This window comes from Tamandua tetradactyla, chromosome 5 (genome assembly GCF_023851605.1).
Source record: "Tamandua tetradactyla isolate mTamTet1 chromosome 5, mTamTet1.pri, whole genome shotgun sequence".
NCBI lineage: Eukaryota > Metazoa > Chordata > Mammalia > Pilosa > Myrmecophagidae > Tamandua > Tamandua tetradactyla.
This window is the reverse complement of record NC_135331.1, coordinates 91385346-91404959: the sequence shown is the minus strand read 5'-3', so window position 1 is coordinate 91404959 and position 19614 is coordinate 91385346. Positions and strand designations below refer to the sequence as shown.

Genomic DNA, 19614 nt, shown 5'->3' with positions numbered 1-19614 from the left:
GCAAGGCACCTGTGGTACAAAGACAAAAGAACTGGGCTCAAATCCCAGTTTGCTATTACTGGCTCTATAGCAAGACCCAGTAAGCAAGTAAGAACCTTGTAAAACAGGAATAAAGCCACTGGCCTCAGAGCTAAATGAAACAATGAGTGCAACCCTGCTGGCAGGACTCAGGTGTGCTTGTGTAACTGCCTGTGTTCATCTGTTCACTGCTGCCTGGCCAAGCTGACCTGTGTGTGCCTCCTCTGAGGACTCTGACGGAGCTTCCCAAAGTGACCTCCAACTGACACCCTTCCCTTGACTCACAGCTGGCACTTTAAAAAGCTGCCATACCCTCGGCAACAGGAGACCCTCAGCCTTGACCCACACTTCTCTGCTTTCCTAACTACCCAGCCCATACCTTTGTCCTGATGTCAACAGATAGGAAGTAATGATGAGGGAAAAGTGACTTGTTCAAGTCAAGATGAGAAATAAAATGTTACTGGTTCCTAATTTGGAGGCTTCCGTAGGTGACTTCTGGAGGTCCTCTCAAGCTCTTCTTCTGTGAGAGGAGCTCTGTTAAGGCTGGATGAAACAGGGAAGCAGATGGAGAACTCTCCTCCAGGCCTCATGGAAGCCACGCCCCCTCTGACCTGGCTCTCCCAAGCAGGTGCCTGGTCTCTCCATCCTCTCTGTAGCAGGGGTAGCATTCTTTCCAGTCCTCTGCTGCCCCATTCCCAGAACATCCCCCCTTCAAAGTTATACAATAAAATAAGGGATTTGGAGGAGAACCCAGGTCTCCTGACTCCCAATCCAGTTTTCTTTGTAAATAAGTAGAATCTTAAATTTTCTCCTGAGCATGTCCCTGTTTATTTCTATGTGGGTTCAGCAAGCTTCACAGAGAGTGGAAGGCGGGAACATCTGCCACTGACTTGGCTGTGATGGATGCTGCTGCAGGTACAGGATAGCTTATGTGGGGGCCTCAACCCAGTGGGGTCTGATTCATTTTTCAGCCTCTTGGTAAAACACCCTCAGCACACAAGTGGGTGGGTGGCATGGCCTGTCTGACCTGGGCAGTGGTGTACTAGCTCAGCCCTCCTGGCCCAAATACCAGGCTCTGACCTTGAGGGGACACACTGAGCATGAGGCCCAGATGCAGCACCTTCCTTGGGAAGGGAGGCATGGGGACTAGAGTGGCATGGCAAGAGCACCATAAGGGGCGAAGAGACCTAGCTTTGGGTGCCAGCTCAGCTATGTGCTTGATGAGCAAACATAGACAAATAGCTTAATCCAAGAGGACTGCATCTGGTGTCCAGGGACCCCAGGAGTTCACAGGTAGGATTCAGAGATGAATTATAACTGATGTTTGGTGTATGAGGACGTCTACGGCTTTAACACGGAGAGCTGGGTCTCACCAACCTGTGTCTGAGCATCATTTTGCTCATATCAGGACAAGGGCTGTTTTGGCTACATGGCCACTGCCATTCTAAAATGCCAGGGAAGACATCTCTACAGCTGCTTCACACCAAGATGTCAACAATCGAAAACTATGTGACAGGATCTGTTATAGTCAATCCAATTCCATCTTAAATTGTAGCCAGCCAAGTTAGCAGACTTTGAAAACAGGTATTTTAAAAAAGTTTTCAAATTTCCTCCTACTATAAAGGGGACTGGAGAAAGTCAGAGCAGTACCTGGGGCAAATAGAGCTGAGCTCCTAGTATAGTTCCAGCTGTTATCCCCCTGAATTACTCCATATGTTCATGCACAAGAGAGAGAGAATAAGAGAGAGAGAGATAATTGGGGGAGGGGGCGAGCTAGAGCACAAGCGCGCATGCACGTAGATGCCGTGAGCCTGACCCTTGTCTCAAGCTGAAAGGGCTGCCCTCAGCCAGGTTCCCAGAGACCAGGGGAGGGGGAGGACCCAGCAGAGACAAGAAACACCTGGTGCTAGCATCAACTTCTAGAATACTGAGGAGTTAAGGTTTTTACATTTCAACAAAATTTAGTCTAGGAGGCAAGATCCACACTTGTCTAAGAGTATTTCTTTCAAAGCTTTTACTTCTATCAATCCTCCAATCCCCGAATAGAAGAAAATCTCCCACTTGGGCCCTACTTCATGCTGGGGCTCAGAAAATTCTGACAAAGTAATCAGCTTAGAATGTACCAGCCAAGAGATGGTGGCTAAGGCTGGTAGAGAGGAAGTTTAGGCAGTGAAGCATTCCTACAACAGAGTCAGGGCCCCTTGGAGTCTGGGAATGGAAGAAGGCAAAGGGTGGAAGGTCATAGGAAGGGAAAAAGGTGACAGTGTGGGAAGCCAGGGTAGGAAAAAAAAAGGCACAAGCCCTGCTGCTCATGTGAAGAGTGAGGAGCAAATCCTGGGGATGGGAACAGGGGGGACCCTCAGGGTTTTGGGGACCTTATTTTAAAGCTTCATGGAAGCCAACAAAGAAGGACCTCTTGGTTGGAACTTATGACTTTCAGCCCTCTCTTGGCTTCATCCTGTCACAGAAACAGACAGGAAAGCAGTGGGGCCCGAGCTGCCATGTGGTAGAAGCCTGTAGAGAAATAAATTGATGGGAGGAGCAAGAGGCTTCCCTGACTCTGGCCATATGAAGCAACTGGCCTGCCGACTCAGTCTCTGCTTCCAACCTGTCTTGAACCAGCTCCCAGACTCATTTCCATTCTTCATTTATTCGTCTGCCCGGTCTCACTGCTTATCATGTTCCTGCCCTCTACAACACCTGGAAGTCTAAGCTGTGCAGATGCACACTGCCTCAAGAAGCTCTCAGTTTGGCTACAGGCACAAACAAACTCCCCACCCCTGAACTCAGGGCTCAGAGACCTTGGGACTCCCCTACAACATGACTTCCAAGGCCCCTCGCAGTCAGGCCTACCTGCCTCTTCTGCCTAGTCAGAGCCTGCCCTTCAGTGTGCTCTGACCTGTACCCCTCATCACCACAGACATGGCCAGGCCCCTCTCCCTCACCTTTCCCCTTCTTGTAACCTTTCCCCATCCCACAGCCTCTACAAACCCCCCAGAGCAGCGAGTATAACCCAGAGGTGTGGGGAGTGACAGACTCGGACCAGAGCCACTTACTGGCTATTTGCACCTGGGTACGTGTCTTCACCCTTTGGGCCTGAGCTGCCCCATCTGCAGCTGGAGCTGGCCTGACAGTCCCTCCCAGGGCAGTGCCTGGCATGCAGTAACTTCAGTCATTGCAGGCTCTCCTCCTGTCAGTGCTCCTGCGCGCCTGTGAGCGTCTACCACAATACTTAACACTTAGCTGGCCCATTGTTTTTACTGCTTCGTATGCCTTGTTTTCCCAGCTGGACTTAAAATTCCTTAAGATACCTACTTTATTTGTTTTTCTGATTTCATATACTTTAATTATAGAAATGCAGAAAATCTATTATACTCCAAAAAAGAAAATGAAACCATTCATAATCCTCCTGAGATAATCAGCGAAAACATTATGGCCTACTCCTTTCCACCTTCTGTGCACACATGCTTTCTTTTGCAAAAACTATCACAGTATTTATGAATTTTTTATATCATGAGTTCTTCACTCAACACTTCATATTTCCTCACATCAGACATTCTTCAAAAACATGTTTCTTAGGTCTGCATAACACTTCAGCATCAGAATCACCATCACTTGTTCAATCCAGATTTCTGGGAAGGTTCCTGAGGCTGTCCTCAGACGCGAAGACCTGTATCAGCATGATTGAAGTCAGAAACTTGTCAGCCACCAGTAACCTTCCTTCCTTCCCTTAAATGCTGATTAAATGCACTTCCTCCCCTTCCCCTAAGAAGGCCTGCTTCCAATGGACAAGGCCTGTGGGAAAAGATGGAACTGGCTATGGTGTATGAGCCATTGTGGTGGGCTGGCCAGCAGGTGTCTGGGCCAGACTCTACTACCTCTGTCTCCCAGGCTCTGAGGTCAAGCCCTGTCGGCCTAGGGAGCATCTGGTGGCCCCTATCACTCTGGCCCTGACCCCTCCAAATCAAAGGCGCTTTTTGCCCACAGGCAAGAGAGAGCGTGGATAAAGTTCCCTTGCAGTGCCTGCTTGTCTGGGTCAATCACCGCATCACTGGAAGAACAGCCAAAAAAAGACTGGACCCAGGGCGGCCAGGAAAATGGTCTTCCACTTCCCAAAAGGTAAACACTGGATTAAGGGACAGAAGCTACAGGGAAACAGATTTTGGCTCAATATCAAGAATGCTCTAAATCAGTCGGACAATATGAAGAATGAGTGGGCTGACTACTCCTTTGCAAGGTAGTGAGTTCCCCATTACTGAAACAAAATACGTCATTGCAGAAATGATTCAGATGGGATTCAGGCAGAGAGAGGATGGTTATACCACAGGATGCTAAAGCCTCTTCTAACCAGAGGGAGCAATGTGCTTCCATGAATGCTCTGCCCTCCTGTATCAAACTCATTGGGGAATTCCACAGGACTAGTCTGGGAAACCCTCACTTTCCAGAAATTCCTAAAATATCTGGAGCACAGCTTCCTGGGAGCTATTTGTATATCTTATAGAAGAGTTTCCGGGACATTTTAGAACCAAGGGAAATTTTCACAGCCTTCTGAAAACCACACTGCACAGGGATATACCATAGCTAATGTGAAGTAAATTACACCAAACACAATGAGGGCATGTTTTGATTACAAAAATGCCTACCTTCCTGAGTGGTTTCTTTTTTTTTCTGGTTGCTAAAACTTATTTAGCCTTATAGCCATCTGGCAATTACATGCAATTACCCAAGAGATGCTTTGCAAGTCTTCTCAGGCCACTCCAGGTATCTGAAGTAAAATGCTTAAATGAAGTATAAACAGTCTGGCAGACAACTCCACTAGAGCCAAGAGAACTAGGCCCAGGGAGTGATATGGTATATTTCCTACTTAGGAGGACAGACATGTTCTAGTAGAGGTCCTATATCTTACATGGACATTGGCCCTGGGCCAGACTTCCCCTGATGCCCACCCAGCTACTCTTTGGTTCAGGATCACGGGGAGTGGCAGACAGTTTCAAGGAGTCTTGGCTTTTCAAGGGTTAGGAATCTTACCCTTTCCAAAATTAGCAGAGGGTGGGGTGAGAAGTCAAAATTGACTGAGTACATTTCCCAAGAGCTCAGCCTCTACAAGACTGAAGCACATTCTGTGATTGTAGCCCACCCTCATTTGCCTACATGATAGCTGATCTGAGGGGGTAAGACTACAGGGTATGCTCTGCAAGGGGAGACCCCTAAACATTCAGAGCTAGGTGCCAATCATTCCCATTTACTGGCTGAGCTCCCACCTTTGTCCTGGGTATGCCGTCTTTCCCCAAGGGAGATGGTAAGTCAGGGATTAGGCCATAAGGATTACAGATATATTTAGCTTAATTTTGAAAAGAAAAATAAATCACTATTTGAAAACTTGCAATTTTTTTTTTTTGCATGGGCAGGTACCAGGAACCGAACCAGGTCTCTGACATGACAGGAAAGAAGTCTGCCTGCTGTGGCCACCTTACAATTTTTTTAAGTTGTAAAACAACTTCCCCAAAGCTGGCTTTGGAAGAGCAGTTTGTGTGAGACTTCACCATCTGCCCTGAAGCTGAGCTGGCACCAGGTTAGGTGAGCTGTCCTGGGGTTAGGGTCCCTCCTAGAAGCCTCAGGCTAGCTCTCTGGGGCAGGCTGCTATTTGGGAAGAAAAAGATGCATCCCCTCCCACTCTGCCAGCAGGAAGCCCACGGAGACCCTCCCTAAAGGGGAGGGAAGGGGGTACGGAGCTCTGTGCCAATTCTGACACTGTCCCTCACCTGAAGCAACAGAGCTAGGTTAGACAGAGATCAACTCTGCAGAGGGAAGGCATTCCACATCGACTCAGGATGCAGGCCCTGTGAAGGCAGGAACAAGCCTACCAGGAAACAAGGGTGATGAAGAGTAGGGAAGGGTTTGCTAGATTCACCTCAAACCAAGCTCCTGAGATGGCACATGCAAGGAGGTTTCTTGGAAAATATACTTGGTTTCAGTCTCCCTCCCCAACCCCACATGTAGGAAAGAGGCTATGGAGTACAGTGGCTAGAGCATGACTCAGCACCAGAGTGCCCAGAGTGCCCTTCTTCCTCAGCCAATTACTGAGTTCAGCCTGCTGTCCTGGCTGCACTGCCATGGACAACCCATGGAATGACTCAGGGAGGGCTTGCCAGGACAGGGACAGCGACAGGCACTCCTGCCCTGACCTATTTTCAGGACTGGCATAGGGAGCACCAGATCCTAACAGCAGGGTTCTAGCCAGGTGGCTCTTCCACGGGGAGTCGGAGGACTAGGTAAGGGTACCTGAGAAAGACCCTTTGTGTTTAGTGAGAAGAAAGTAAAGAATTACAGCTCAGAAAAGCTACCAATCCTCCAAACCATCTCCTCAGCCTCTCCTCTGGGCCATCTCTGAAGCCATGAGTAGATGAGGTTATGTGGCCATGGTCTCCACCCCAGGCACTAGGCCTTGGCTGGGTGGGGAAGAGACCTTTTGACTGGAGACGAGGCTCCTTGCTTCAGTGACCATTTGCTTGACAGCAAAGTTTTGGGACATAAAGGAAACTTCTGGTATCCTGCTGAGATGGGTCACCACAGGGAACCTTCCCACCAAAGCTCCTGGCATCTCACCAGGGAGGGGGCAAAGGTCTGCAATATCCTCTTGGGACAGAGATTTGCAAAGAGGTTTCCCTACAGAACTGTTTCCAGGGCAGCATTTTATAAGAAGACAGAGCTTGACAAGAAAAGGCATGATGCTAGGCTGACTTCCTGGATGTCCCTTGGGATGGATGTGGGTCTATGTACTATTTGCAACTCCAGCAGGAGACACCCGGCACCAGGGCAGCACATTTCCTCTGAGCAGTGCCTAGTCCTTGCGGAGGCCTACAGGCACTTACCAGGAAGCGAACATCGTCAAAGCCATTCAGAAGCAACCTGCTCTCATACTGCTGCAGCCCAATCGACTCCAGCCATTCCCCAACGCTCTGCTCCAGCGTCCGCGAACCTGACGAGAGAGGAATCGGCAGACGCTTGAAAAGGGAAAAACCATTAAGGCGGTAGCAGCGGCACTCAGAGGAAGACAGATGGCACTGCCACATCATAGTCATTACCATAAAGCAGCCAAATTATGTACAAGAGACCAGAGAGCAGTAGACACGCAGCTTGTCTTCTGCCACAGGCCAAGGACAGGCCCACCTGGCACTGTACACACACTTCCAACCTGAGGTGGCTGCCGCCCTCTCACACCCTCTTGGTCTGAGCTGCTCCACGGCTCAGTGGCACATGCACGGTCTCTGCCTACAGGTTGGGGGAAGCCAACCCCCAGTGGTCTCTGGGTCAATTCCTTGTCAGTGAACACTGAGATATTTCAGAGAGTCTGCCCCCACAGGCATAGAGGTGGGTCAGGAAAACTCCTAAGTGCCCACAAGCCCTGCTGTTCCTTTCATCCATGCAACTTCTGGAGCCCCGGCACTGCTGGGGGTGAGGGACAAGTTCTGTGACCTTGCAGCATAAACTGGTCAGGAGAGGGCACACATCTTCATGCAGCTGAGGGACGCAGGCACACAGCAAGGCCTCTGGAAGGGAAGCAGCGGCAGCAGCTCACAGGGACCCAGCACATGCAACACAAGCAGCACACAACATGGCAGGGGTAGAAAAGAGACTTTTACTTGTTTTCCCCCAGCAGTCCCGGAATAAGCAAACCATGGCCACCAGCCCTTTGTGCACAGAGGCTCAGGGCAGCAAGGGGCTGAGTGGGGCACATGGGCCAAGGTTCGGGGATCAGGCTCGGGTGTGGCTCTTCTGTGATACCAACATCGCATTCCAACTGGCTGCACGGCCAGCAGGGCCAGAGCCCAGTTCACAGCTAGATTCTGGCAGCTCAGGGCTTCCCCCGGGGTAGGGCACTGTTTGAAGGGCTGCTTTCTCTGGCTGGGCTGTTCTTCAGGGGCTGGGCATTCATTTTCTTTTGCTGAGAGTGGCTGTTCCTGTGCCTTGTTGGCCTGCCCACACGGAAAGTAGGCAGCAGATTCAGTTCTTGGCTAATAAAGGAGATGAAACCCAACCAGTTAAAGGGAAGAGAAAAAGGAAGCAGTTCTCTGTCAGCTGGGCTGTAGCGGCTTAAGTCTATTCACGTCCTGCGCTGTCCTCCCTTCGGCTGAGTGATTAAGACAGCAACTGTCTTTCCAAGGTCTCCAGATGTTGACGGTTCTCCTCTAAAGATGAGCAAGGGAAGGAAGACATTTATTTGCTATGCCTCTCGGTTCAGACAGGAGATATTGATAGTGCGAGAGGAAAAAGTTCAGCCTTTCCTGGAAGATTGTAGCTGTTCTGAGCTGAAAGCCTTAACCTCCGCCTACTTCTTAGCTTATCTGCCGAGTCTGGTTCTCATGGGCAAGAACAGATAAAAGAAGGGAAAAAGAAAAAGGGAGGAAAAAGAGGTGCAAGGAAGGAAAAAGAGCCAATTGCAAAAAACATCACCTTCAAGGAACTCCTCGCTCGGTGAAAGTCATTCGGTTGTTGCTGGGCACTTTCTGCCCTCCAGGGCAGGACAATAGCAACTCGCTTGGTTATCTGAGACCTGGTGACCAGCCGCATGAGCCTTCGTCCCCTCCTGTGTCCTCTGCAGAACAGATGGTGGTCGGGGACTGGGCGGCCTCCCAGCTGCCCACTGCAGCAGCTCTCGAACATGCCGAGTCTGGGGGATACGTGCGCTCCCCCGCCCTTGAATGGGAAGTCTGCTCCAGGAGCCTAAGCAGCAGGTTCTTCTATCCTCAAGAAGTCCAACGTCCCTGGCTGCCCTGGCTGCTGATTCATTTCTGCTTGTAATCCCCTAGCTGGGCAGCTGTGGTCCTTTCTGTCGGCCGGTGGATGTATGCTCTTACAGAACCGCAGCAGAATGCTTTGTCTAAAGACTCCTGGGCTCCACGCTGCCTGCTGCCCGCTCCACAGTCCTTGCTCACTCTCATAATGTCTGTCCCTCCCCTTTCTTCCCTCCCCGCCCTCCTCCCTTCCACGCTCAGGAAAATACATCAGGGATGGACATCAGAGTAAAAGCTAGTGCTGCTGCTGCTGCAGAGGGAAAAAGAAGACAGAGCAGCACTAGCATCAGACCAAAATGACAGATTTATCAACAACAGATGTTTGCCAAATCAAATGAATATGAAAGACAGAGATGTCAAAACTTTACTTCTAGCTCAAGGGACTGGAAATAGGAATTACCAGGAAGAGCAGAGAGAGACCATTGTTACAGCTTCGGCCAACAGTTTCCAGGGCAGCAAGGAGAGGAGATAGAGGAATGATGCAATCCTGGGTACTCAGCCCACAGAAAGGGAACACCTCCCTGACCCCCACAGCAAACCACTTCAGGAATGAGTGCGCCTGGCTGCCAAGAAGAATAAGTCATGGGTATCAGCAAACAATTAATGAAAAAGGATATGACATTTGATATCCCTCAGGTGAGCATACCAAAGAACTCAGAAACAGACTTTTCGGGGAGACGCACCACACCCAGAGCAAGCTACTCAGCATCTGGAGGAGGAGGGGAAGTTAGGGGAGTGACCAAAGACAAGGGGAAACCAGGACCAAATCCCAAGTAAACTAAACTGTGGAGAGGCAGAAAAGGCAACTTTTATGCAGAAACAAAATCCAGGGACCAACTATCACCCTGTGATATGCTAGGAGGCACCCATACCTCAAGAGGCTGGAGATGGGTAATGGCAAGGAAGGGGTTTTGTGTACAGGGAGAACAGGCCCCAGAAGGAATCTGCATTTAACAGCTACTTAATGGTTAAAAGCAGGCTGGCTTTCACAAATGATTCTTTTCTGCCTGACAGGCAGTTGAAAGAAGCCAGAGTGGGGTGGGCCAGTGAAAAGGTTAATACTTCTTGGACTCCTGAGAGTGGGAACTGGCACAGAGATGAGTTGTAAAATGCATCTTTCAGGGATTCTGGTAACTAGCTCTAGTGCTAGCAGCTCAGAGTCCATGGGCTCAAAATAGGACCGAGAGAGTGCTATGGCCTGCCATTCAGGAGATGCTCCTCTGCCAAACTGGCCATGGCTGGGCAATCTCTTTGCATGGTCTTCTTCCCAGGTTGGAAAACCCACATCCCAGGTCTCTTCTTCTCGATCCTGAAGCTCAAGGACAATCTGAACCCTCATACTGAGCATTTAGAATAATAATTCTGGGGCAGTACAACGGTGGCTCAGTGGCAGAATTTTCACCTGCCATGCTAGAGACCTGGGTTTGTTTCCTGGAGCCTGCCTATGCAGAAAAAAATTCTGCTTTGGTGTGAGCTAAGTATAGTACTCTCTGAGATTATGGGAAAGGCCCCTGTGACCCATCAGACTGTTTATGGGCAGTCCTAAACCCACCCTTTCCAGGCTTTATGGCCTGGCGGCAGTGTAGACATATGGGGTTGGGACTCTGCAGCATGGAGGGATCACATGCACTGTTCAGGGGCCACCCCTATGGGCCTGTGCTTTTTTTTTAGTTGAGAAATAGCCACATATATACAGTCCAACCATATTTTACAGTCAGTGGCTTACAATATCATCACATGGTTGTGTATTCATCATGATAATTTTTAGAACATTTGCATCATACCAGAAAAATAAAAAGAAAAAGATAATCATATATCCCATACTCCTTACCCCCCCTCATTGACCCACAGTATTTCAATCCATCTAATTTTTACCTTTTTATCTCCCCCCATTATTTATTTATTTATTTTTTACTCTTCTGTCCATACCCTGGGTAAAAGGAGCATCAGACTACAAGGTTTTCACAATCACACGGTCACATTGTAAAAGCTATATAGTTATTTAGTCTTTCTCAAGAATCAGGGTTACTGGAATATAGTTCAACAGTTTCAGGTACTTCCTTCTAACCACTCCAATGCACCATAAACTAAAAAGGGATATCTATCTAATGAGTAAGAATAACCTCCAGGATAACCTCTCGACTCTGAAATCTCTCAGCCACTAAAACTTTATTTTGTCTCATTTCTCTCTTCCCCCTTTTGGTCAAGAAGGCTTTTTTATTCCCATCATGCTGGGTCCTGGCTTATCTTTGGGAGTTAGGTCCCACACTGCCAGGGAGATTTACACCCTGGGATTCATGTCCCATGTTGGGGGAAGGGGGGGCAGGGAGTGAATACACCTGCCAAAGCTGACTTAAGAGAGAGAGGTGGGCCTGCTCTTGACTTTCCTAAGCTGGGGTACGGCGGATGGTTTAACTCAGTGAGTGAAAGAAAGACCATGTGTAGAGATTCAGAAACCCAGAGACGCAGAAGGACAAACTCTCACCGTTCACATGTATCACAGAGGGCAAGAACCAGTGGGTGGGATCAGAAAGGCAAAGAAAAGAGCCCAGTATCACCACCTCCAAGGAGAAGGACTCTTCCCAGAAGGGCGTTTTCCAGAGGTGTGGCCACATCTCTTGATTTATCGAATCCAGGAAGCAATGGTCTGCTTCCATCCCAAAGCTCTCAAAGATGTGTAAGTGATTTAGGCTCCTGCTCCCTGGACAGATAAGAGGGAAGCAGAGAGTGGCCTCAACTGAATGGACTACTATTGATCCCACCCAAAATGGCCGTCCCCAAAAGAGTGGTTTGTCTTAGCCCTAAACATATATTCCCAACAAACACCTGATCCTTGCCTGGAAACTGATTCACAAACTCTTAGCTAGAAAAGTCACCTGTGAGGACCCTAGCATAACCCAAGACTAACAAAGACAGATTAAACTCATCTCAGACCTCTCTGCCAGGAAAATAAGGCTGCTGGAGGGAGGGTAGCTCCAGGAAACCAGGTCTAAAAAATGGTAGAGGGATACAAGTCAGGGGAGATGCCCCTTTTCTCTAGATTTCTTAATAAAAGGAAGTAATGACTTCATGGATAAAAATGAGCATAGCTATTATTTATGGAGTACCTCTTTAGCACAAGAACTTGCATATATTATCCATTCACAACAATCCTATAAGGTAGGTACTATTATTCAAATGTTGTAGATGGGGAATTAGGGGCTGAGAGAAATGAAGTGACTTGCCCAGGACATGTATGTATCAAGAGCCAGAATTTGTACCCAGGGCTATGAGGCTCCAGAGCTCATGCTCTCTCCATCATGCTCCATGGACTCAGCAGCTTCTTTCTCTCTGATGTACACACTCAATCTTATCTATCAGGCTTGCTACTAGGGCAAGGTGATCTGGAGGTCCCAACTGAGGCTAATGGGTCTATCCCAGATGGTGCCTCCCAAGGGAGCAAGGAATTCCACCTGTACAGTGCAAAAGGCATTTTAATCAAAGGAGGAGAACCAGGCTCCCCACCGAGCTGCTTTTAGCCCAGGTGCCTGAGTGACAGAATTACCTTCCGACATTCAGAGCAAAGAGGTGTGAGAGTTACTCTGGGAAACACCTTCAAGAACTTCTCACCAGAGAAAGTAATACAACCACAATCCTGTTTTCAAGAAAAACAGCCCATAGTAATATCAGGCATGGCCTCCCAGTACTCTTTACAAACAAAGGAAATAGTGGCAGAACTCACCCCAGGGCATAGAAATAAGGATGACTACAGTAGCAGCGGTACAGCAGTAAAAATGACAAGTGATTAAGTAAATTGAAAAATGAAGAAACAGGTGCAAGGAGGAAAGAGCAAAGCCAACCTCTCCATGCTCTGCCATTGTCATGAATCAGACAAGTCCTCTGAAGATTTAGTACTATGGCCACCTGGAAAGCTGAGGTGGCTGTCACTGAGATGTGTTTCAATTTGAGCTAAGAAAGTCTACATTTTCAAAATTAATTATGAAGAAGTGGCAATCATTCCTATTTTTTTTAAAGTTTTCTGAATTGCAGTGTCATGGTCAGGTTCACGTGTCAACTTGGCCAAGTGGTGGTACCTGTCTGTCTTGTTGGGCAAGTGCTGGCTTGTCTGTTGCAATGAGGATATTTCATAGAATTAAATCATGATCACGTCAGTTGCATCCATGTATTCCATTTGTAATCAGCCAAGGGGCGTGCCTTCTGCAATGAATGATGCTCAATCTAATCACTGGAAGCCTTTTAAGGAGGATTCAGAAGAGACAGGCTCTCTTCCTGCTTCGGCTGGCGAGCCGCTCCTGTGAAGTTCATCCAGACCCTCCATCGGAATCGTCAGCTTCATAGCCTGCCCTGTGGATTTTGGACTCTGCGTTCCCGTGGTCATGTGAGAAACTTTTATAAATTTTATATTTGTGAGTGTTCCCTGTTGATTCTGTTTCTCTAGAGAACCCTAACTAATACATCTTGGTACCAGGAGTGGTTCTTAAGAAACAGAATCTTAAAAATGGGTTTTATGAATGGTTTATACTCTGACTGGACTCAAAGGCACTAAGGACTCTGATTCCCATAATCAGAATGACACTCCCAATCCACGGAGTGAGTTGGCAAAGAGATAGTCAAAATATCACCATTTGATTCTCTTAATGCTTCACTTGTACAAAGCCAGGCTCTGGGGGATGTTTTTGACACCTTTACAGAGTTTTGTAGAAATAAGAGGTATAGAGATGTTGGCTGGTTGTTTTTAGATACACTGGCTACATTGAGGAGTGAAAGGGATGGGCTTAAGGCTTCAAACGAGAAGCTTAAGTGCTGTCTGACAGATGTAGAAGTTTCGATGAGTATCCTGAAGTAAAATCTTATTTCCTGTAGCTGCAGACTTGAGATCTCTGAAAATCAGACTCAGAATCTTATTGTTAGAGTAGCAACTTTACAACGTAAATTGAAATCTCAATCTTACATGGTGTCTGCCATTAAAGTGAGGGCAATGATTGGAAAGGAGTGGGACCCTGAAAAATGGGATGGTGACATATGGATTGATAATGATGTTGGGGGGTAAGGTTAAAACCCTAGATCATGCCGAGTCTTCTCTAGATAACCCTGTAATAGTCTGCCCTCAGGACACAGCCACCCCACCTCCAGCCTGCCTTGAGGAGTTGGCCACCCAACCTCCTCCTGAAGGGATTAGCCCTAGAGTGATTAATCCTGTTTCACCAGATGAAACTGCAAATGAAGGCCCTGAAGCAAATGGCTTGGAAGATATTTCTAATTCTTTTCATGACCGATCCCCACCACCTCTCATTTCTTCCAGACCTATAACTAGATTAAAGTCCCAACAGGCCCCTAACAGTGAGGTACAAAGTATCACACATGAGGAGGTACATTATACTCCAAAAGAACTCTGAGTTTTTCAATTTATATAGACAGAAATCAGAGGAATACGTGTGGCAATGGATTTTAAGGTTGTGGGATAATGGTGGGAGGAATATAAGGCTGGATCAGGCTGAATTTATTGATATGGGCCCACTAAGCAGAGATTCTGCATTCAATGTTATATCTCAAGGGGTTAGAAAAGGTATTAACAGTTTGTTTGGACAGTTGGTTGAAACATGGATCAAAAGGCGGCCGACATTACCTGAGGTTGAAATGCCAGAACTGCCCTGGTATGTAGATGAAGGCATCCAGACGCTTAGAGAGACTGGAATGTTAGAGTGGATTTATCATGCAAAGTCTGCTCTTATACCCCAGGAATGTCTGGAGAATGCACCTTTTACCAGAACAGTGAGAAATAAATTTGTGAGACTATCACCATCATCCCTGAAGAGCTCTGTAGTTGCATTTCTCTGTAGGTCACATGTTACTGTAGGTACTGCTGTCACTGAGCTGCAATCTTTAAACAAATTGGGGATGATAGGATCCCAAGTTGGCAGAAGCCAGGTGGCAGCTCTTAATCGCCAAAGACAGGGTAGATGCGGCTATTATAATAGACAACAAACTCAAAGCAGGAATCAAAATTACATGACTCGCAGAGATTTGTGGCATTGGCTAGTAAATCATGGGGTACCTAGAAATACAATAGAAGGGCAGTCTACTAAATTCTTGTTCGAGCTGTATAAACAAAAGAGTTCTAGGTCAAGTGAGCAGAAGTCTAACCTGAATTACAAAAACACAGAGTCATGGCCCTTTAATCAATTTCTAGACCTGAGACAGTTTACAGACCCAGAGCCCCTTGAATGAAGGGGAGGCCAGGTCCCTTTCGGGGAGAACCCTGTTACACTGCCACAAATTTACACTGTTAATCTTCCTCTAAGCCTTCCCCAAGGAGACCGATGGCCTTTTACCAGGGTAACTGTGCACTGGGGAAAAGGAAATGATCAGATATTTCGGGGATTATCAGACACTGGTTCAGAAGTGACATTAATTCCAGGGGACCCAAAATGTAACTCTGGTCCAGCAGTCAGAGTGCGGGCTTATGGAGGCCAGGTGTTCAATGGAGTTTTAGCTCAGTCCATCTCACAGTGGGTCCAGTGGGCCCCTGGACCCATTCTGTAGTTACTTCCCCAGTTCCAGAACGTATAATTGGTATAGACATACTGAGCAACTGGCAGAATCCCCACACTGGCTCTCTAACTCATGCAGTGAGGGCTAGTATGGTGGGGAGGCCACTAGAACTACCCTACCTAGCAAAATAGTAAATCAGAAGCAATACCGGATTCCTGGAGGGACTACAGAGATTACTGCCACTCTTAAGGACTTGAAGGATGCAGGGGTGGTGATTCCCACATCCCCATTCAACTCTCCTATTTGGCCTGTGCAGAAAACAGATGAGTCTTGGAGGATGACAGTGGATTATTGTAAGCTCAACCAGGTGGTAACTTCAATTGCAGCTGCTGTTCCAGATGTGGTATCATTGCTTGTGCAAATCAATACATCCCCTGGTACCTTGGAGGCAGCTACTGATCTGGCAAATGCTTTTTTCTCAACAGCTATTAGTAAGGACCACCAGAAACAGTTTGCTTTCAGCTGGCAAGGTCAGCAATATACTTTCACTGTCCTACCTCAGGGGTATATCAACTCTCCAGCCCTATGTCATAATCTTGTCCACAGGGACTTTGATTGTTTCTCCCTCCCACAAGACATCACACTGGTCCATTATACTGATGATATCATATTGATTGGACCTAGTGAGCAAGAAGTAGCAACTACCCTAGACTTACTGGTAAGGCATTTGCGTGTCAGAGGATGGGAGATAAATCCAATAAAAATACAGGTGCCTTCCACCTCAGTGAAATTTCTAGGTGTCTAGTGGTGTGGGGCATGTTGAGATATCCCTTCTAACGTGAAGGATAAGTTGCTGCATTTGGCCCCTCCTATGACCAAAAAAGAGGCACAGTGCCTAGTTGGTCTCTTTAGATTTTGGCAACAACATATTCCTCATTTGGGTGTGCAACTCTGGCCCATTTATTGAGTGACCAGAAAAGCTGCCAATTTTGAGTGGGGACTTGAACAAGAGGAGGCTCTGAACAGGTCCAGGCTGCTGTACAAGCTGCTCTGCCACTTGGGCCATATGATCCAGCAGATCCAATGGTGATGGAAGTGTCAGTGGCAAACAGAGATGCTGTCTGGAGCCTTTGGCAGGCCCCTATAGGAGAATCACAATACAGACCCTCAGGATTTTGGAGCAAAGCCTTACCATCTGCTGCAGATAACTACTCTTCTTGAGAAACAGCTTTTGGCCTGCTATTGGGCCTTAGTAGAGGTGTTCAGAGACTGAACGCTTAACCATGGGCCACCAAGTTACCATGAGACCTGAGTTGCCTATCATGAGCTGGGTGTTGTCTGATTCACCAAGTAATAAAGTTGGGCGTGAGCAACAACACTCTATTGTAAAATGGAAATGGTATATATGAGATAGGGCCAGAGCAGGTCCTGAAGGCACAAGTAAGTTACATGAAGAAGTGGCCCAAATGCCCATGGTCTCCACTCCTGCCACATTACCTTCTCTTTCCCAGACCAGAGCTATGGCCTCTTGGGGAGTTCCTTACAGTGAACTGACTGAGGAAGAGAAAACCCAGGCCTGGTTTACAGATGGTTCAGTGCGATATGCAGGTACCACTCGAAAGTGGACAACAGCACTACAGCACTACAACCCCTTTCTGGGATGTCCTTGAACAACAGTGATATGGGGAAATCCTCCCAGTGGGTAGAACTTTGAGCAGTGCACCTGGTCACTTTGCTTGGAAGGAAAACTGGCCAGAGGTGCATTTGTATAGTGACTCATGGGCTGTTGCTAATGGTTTGGCTGGATGGTCAGGGACTTGGAAAGACCATAATTGGAAAACTGGTGACAAAGAGGTCTGGGGAAGAAGTATGTAGATAGACCTTTCTGAGTGGGCTAAAAACATGAACATATTTGTGTTCCATGTGAATGCCCACCAGAGGGTAACTTCAGCAGAGGAAGGTTTTTTTTTTAAACATAGGCAGGCACCAGGAATCGAACCCAGGTCCTCTGGCATGGCAGGCAAGCGTTCTTGCCTGCTGAGCCACCGTGGCCCACTCCAGAGGAAGGTTTTAATAATCAAGTGGATAAGATGACCCATTCTGTGGATACCAGTCAGCCTCTTTCCCCAGAAACTCCTGTCATTGCCCAGTGGGCTCATGAACAAAGTGGTCATGGTGGTAGGGATGGAGGTTACGCATGGGCTCAGCAACATGGACTTCCACTCACCAAGGCTGACTTGGCTATAGCCACTGCTGGGTGCCCAATCTGCCAGCAGCAGAGACCCACACTCAGCCCCCGATATGGCACCATTCCCCAAGGTGACCAGCCTGCTACATGGTGGCAGGTTGATTACATTGGACCACTCCCTTCATGGAAGGGGCAGCGATTTGTTCTAACTGGAATAGACACATACTCTGGATATGGGTTTGCTTTCCCTGCATGCAATGCTTCTGCCAAAACTACCATCCATGGGCTTACAGAATGCCTTATCCATCGTCATGGTATTTCATATAGCATTGCTTCTGATCAAGGAACACACTTCACAGCAAATAAAGTATGGGAATGGGCACATGCTCATGGAATTCTCTGGTCTTACCATGTTCCCCATCATCCAGAAGCAGTTGGAATGGCCTTTTGAAAACTCAATTACGGTGCCAACTGGTGGCAATACCTTGAAAGGCTGGGGTAGTGTTCTCCAGGAAGCTGTATATGCTGTGAATCAGCGTTCACTGTATGGTGCTATTTCTCCCATAGCCAGGATCCATGGGTCCAGGAACCAAGGGGTGGAAATGGGAGTGGCACCACTCACTATTACCCCTAGTGATCCACTAGGAAAATTTTTGCTTCCTGTCCCTGTGACCCTGAGCTCTGCTGGTCTACAGGTTTTAGTTCCAAAAGGGAGAGTGCTTCCACCAGGAGAAACAACGATTCCATTGAACTAGAATCTAGGACTGCCACCTGGTCACTTTGGGCTACTCATGCCCCTGGATCAACAAGCCAAGAAGGGGATTACATTATTGTCTGGGGTGATTGACCCTATCAGGGGGAAATAGGACTGCAACTACAGAATGGTGGTAAAGAAGAGTTTTCTTGGAATATAGGAGATCCCCTAGGGCATCTTTTAGTACTACCATGCCCTGTGATTAAAATCAACGGAAAACGGCAATAGCCCAATCCAGGCAGGACTACCAATGGGTCTGAAACTTCAGGAATGAAGGTTTGGGTCACCCCACCAGGCAAAGGACCATGGCCAGCTGAAGTGCTTGCTGAGGGTAAAGGGAACATGGAATGGGTAGTGGAAGAAGGTAGTGATAAATATGAACTACAACCATGTGATCAGTTACAGAAATGAGAACTGTGATGCTTTTTTGTTCCTATTATACGATTTAAGTTGTAAGATACCAAGTTTAAGAATGAATACTACCCAAGGACTTCCACCCTATTCTGGAGAGAGTTAATATGTTTCCAGTTATATGCAGGACAGTTGAGTATTGTTAGATGAAAGGGAAAAAAATGTGTCTTTTAATGGTTTTTATTTAGAAATTAGGTATGATTTAAGGTTTTATATATATAGCTGCCAAGTTGACAAGGGGTGGACTGTCATGGTTAGGTTCATGTGTCAACTTGGCCAAGTGGTGGTACCTGTTTGTCTGGTTGGGCAAGTGCTGGCCTGTCTGTTGCAATGAGGACATTTCATAGAATTAAATCATGATTATGTCAGCTGCATCCACAGCTGATTCCATTTGTAATCAGCCAAGGGGAGTGTCTTCTGCAATGAGTGATTCTCAATCTAATCACTGGAAGCCTTTTAAGGAGGATTCAGAAGAGACAGGCTCTCTTCCTGCTTTGGCTGGTGAGCCTCTCCTGTAGAGTTCGTTCAAACCCTCCATTGGAATCGTTGGCTTCACAGCCTGCCCTGTGGATTTTGGACTCAGCTTTCCCACAGTCACGTGAGACACTTTTATAAATTTTATATTTGTGAGTGTTCCCTGTTGATTCTGTTTCTCTAGAGAACGCTAACTAATACAGGCAGCTTCCCCAGAATGCTTCAAATGCAATTTACACAATTCCCCCTCTAATATATAAAAGGAGCCCTGGCTCTGAAAATAAAAATGAGATGGGAATGTCTTGATATATGAGTTTCTGAATTCCCAGTGCTGAAGGCAGCTATTGTAAGAGCATGATGTGAACTGAGACTGATTGCTCTTATCTCCCTAAATGTCTGTCATTTGGGTTAAATGAAACACCTAAGCCAGGAGGAACCAAAAGCTGGAAAGGCATGTATCTGTGGGGGAAATGGCTGCTTGG

General features: G+C 47.4%; 1 protein-coding gene across 9 annotated transcripts in view; it reads right to left on the bottom strand.

The window, feature by feature from the left end:
* The window catches only part of ANKS1A (ankyrin repeat and sterile alpha motif domain containing 1A), a 253183-nt gene that overhangs the window by 26001 nt on the left and 207568 nt on the right, over window positions 1-19614 (bottom strand). For 7 of the 9 annotated variants that reach the window (XM_077161540.1, XM_077161539.1, XM_077161541.1 and 4 more), the window contains one exon: window positions 6891-6997. In XM_077161540.1, the coding sequence (XP_077017655.1) occupies window positions 6891-6997 (107 nt within the window). Of the gene's footprint in view, window positions 1-6890; window positions 8208-8472; window position 19614 lie in introns of those variants that run through there. The other 2 variants (XM_077161547.1, XM_077161548.1) reach the window with 2 other exon arrangements.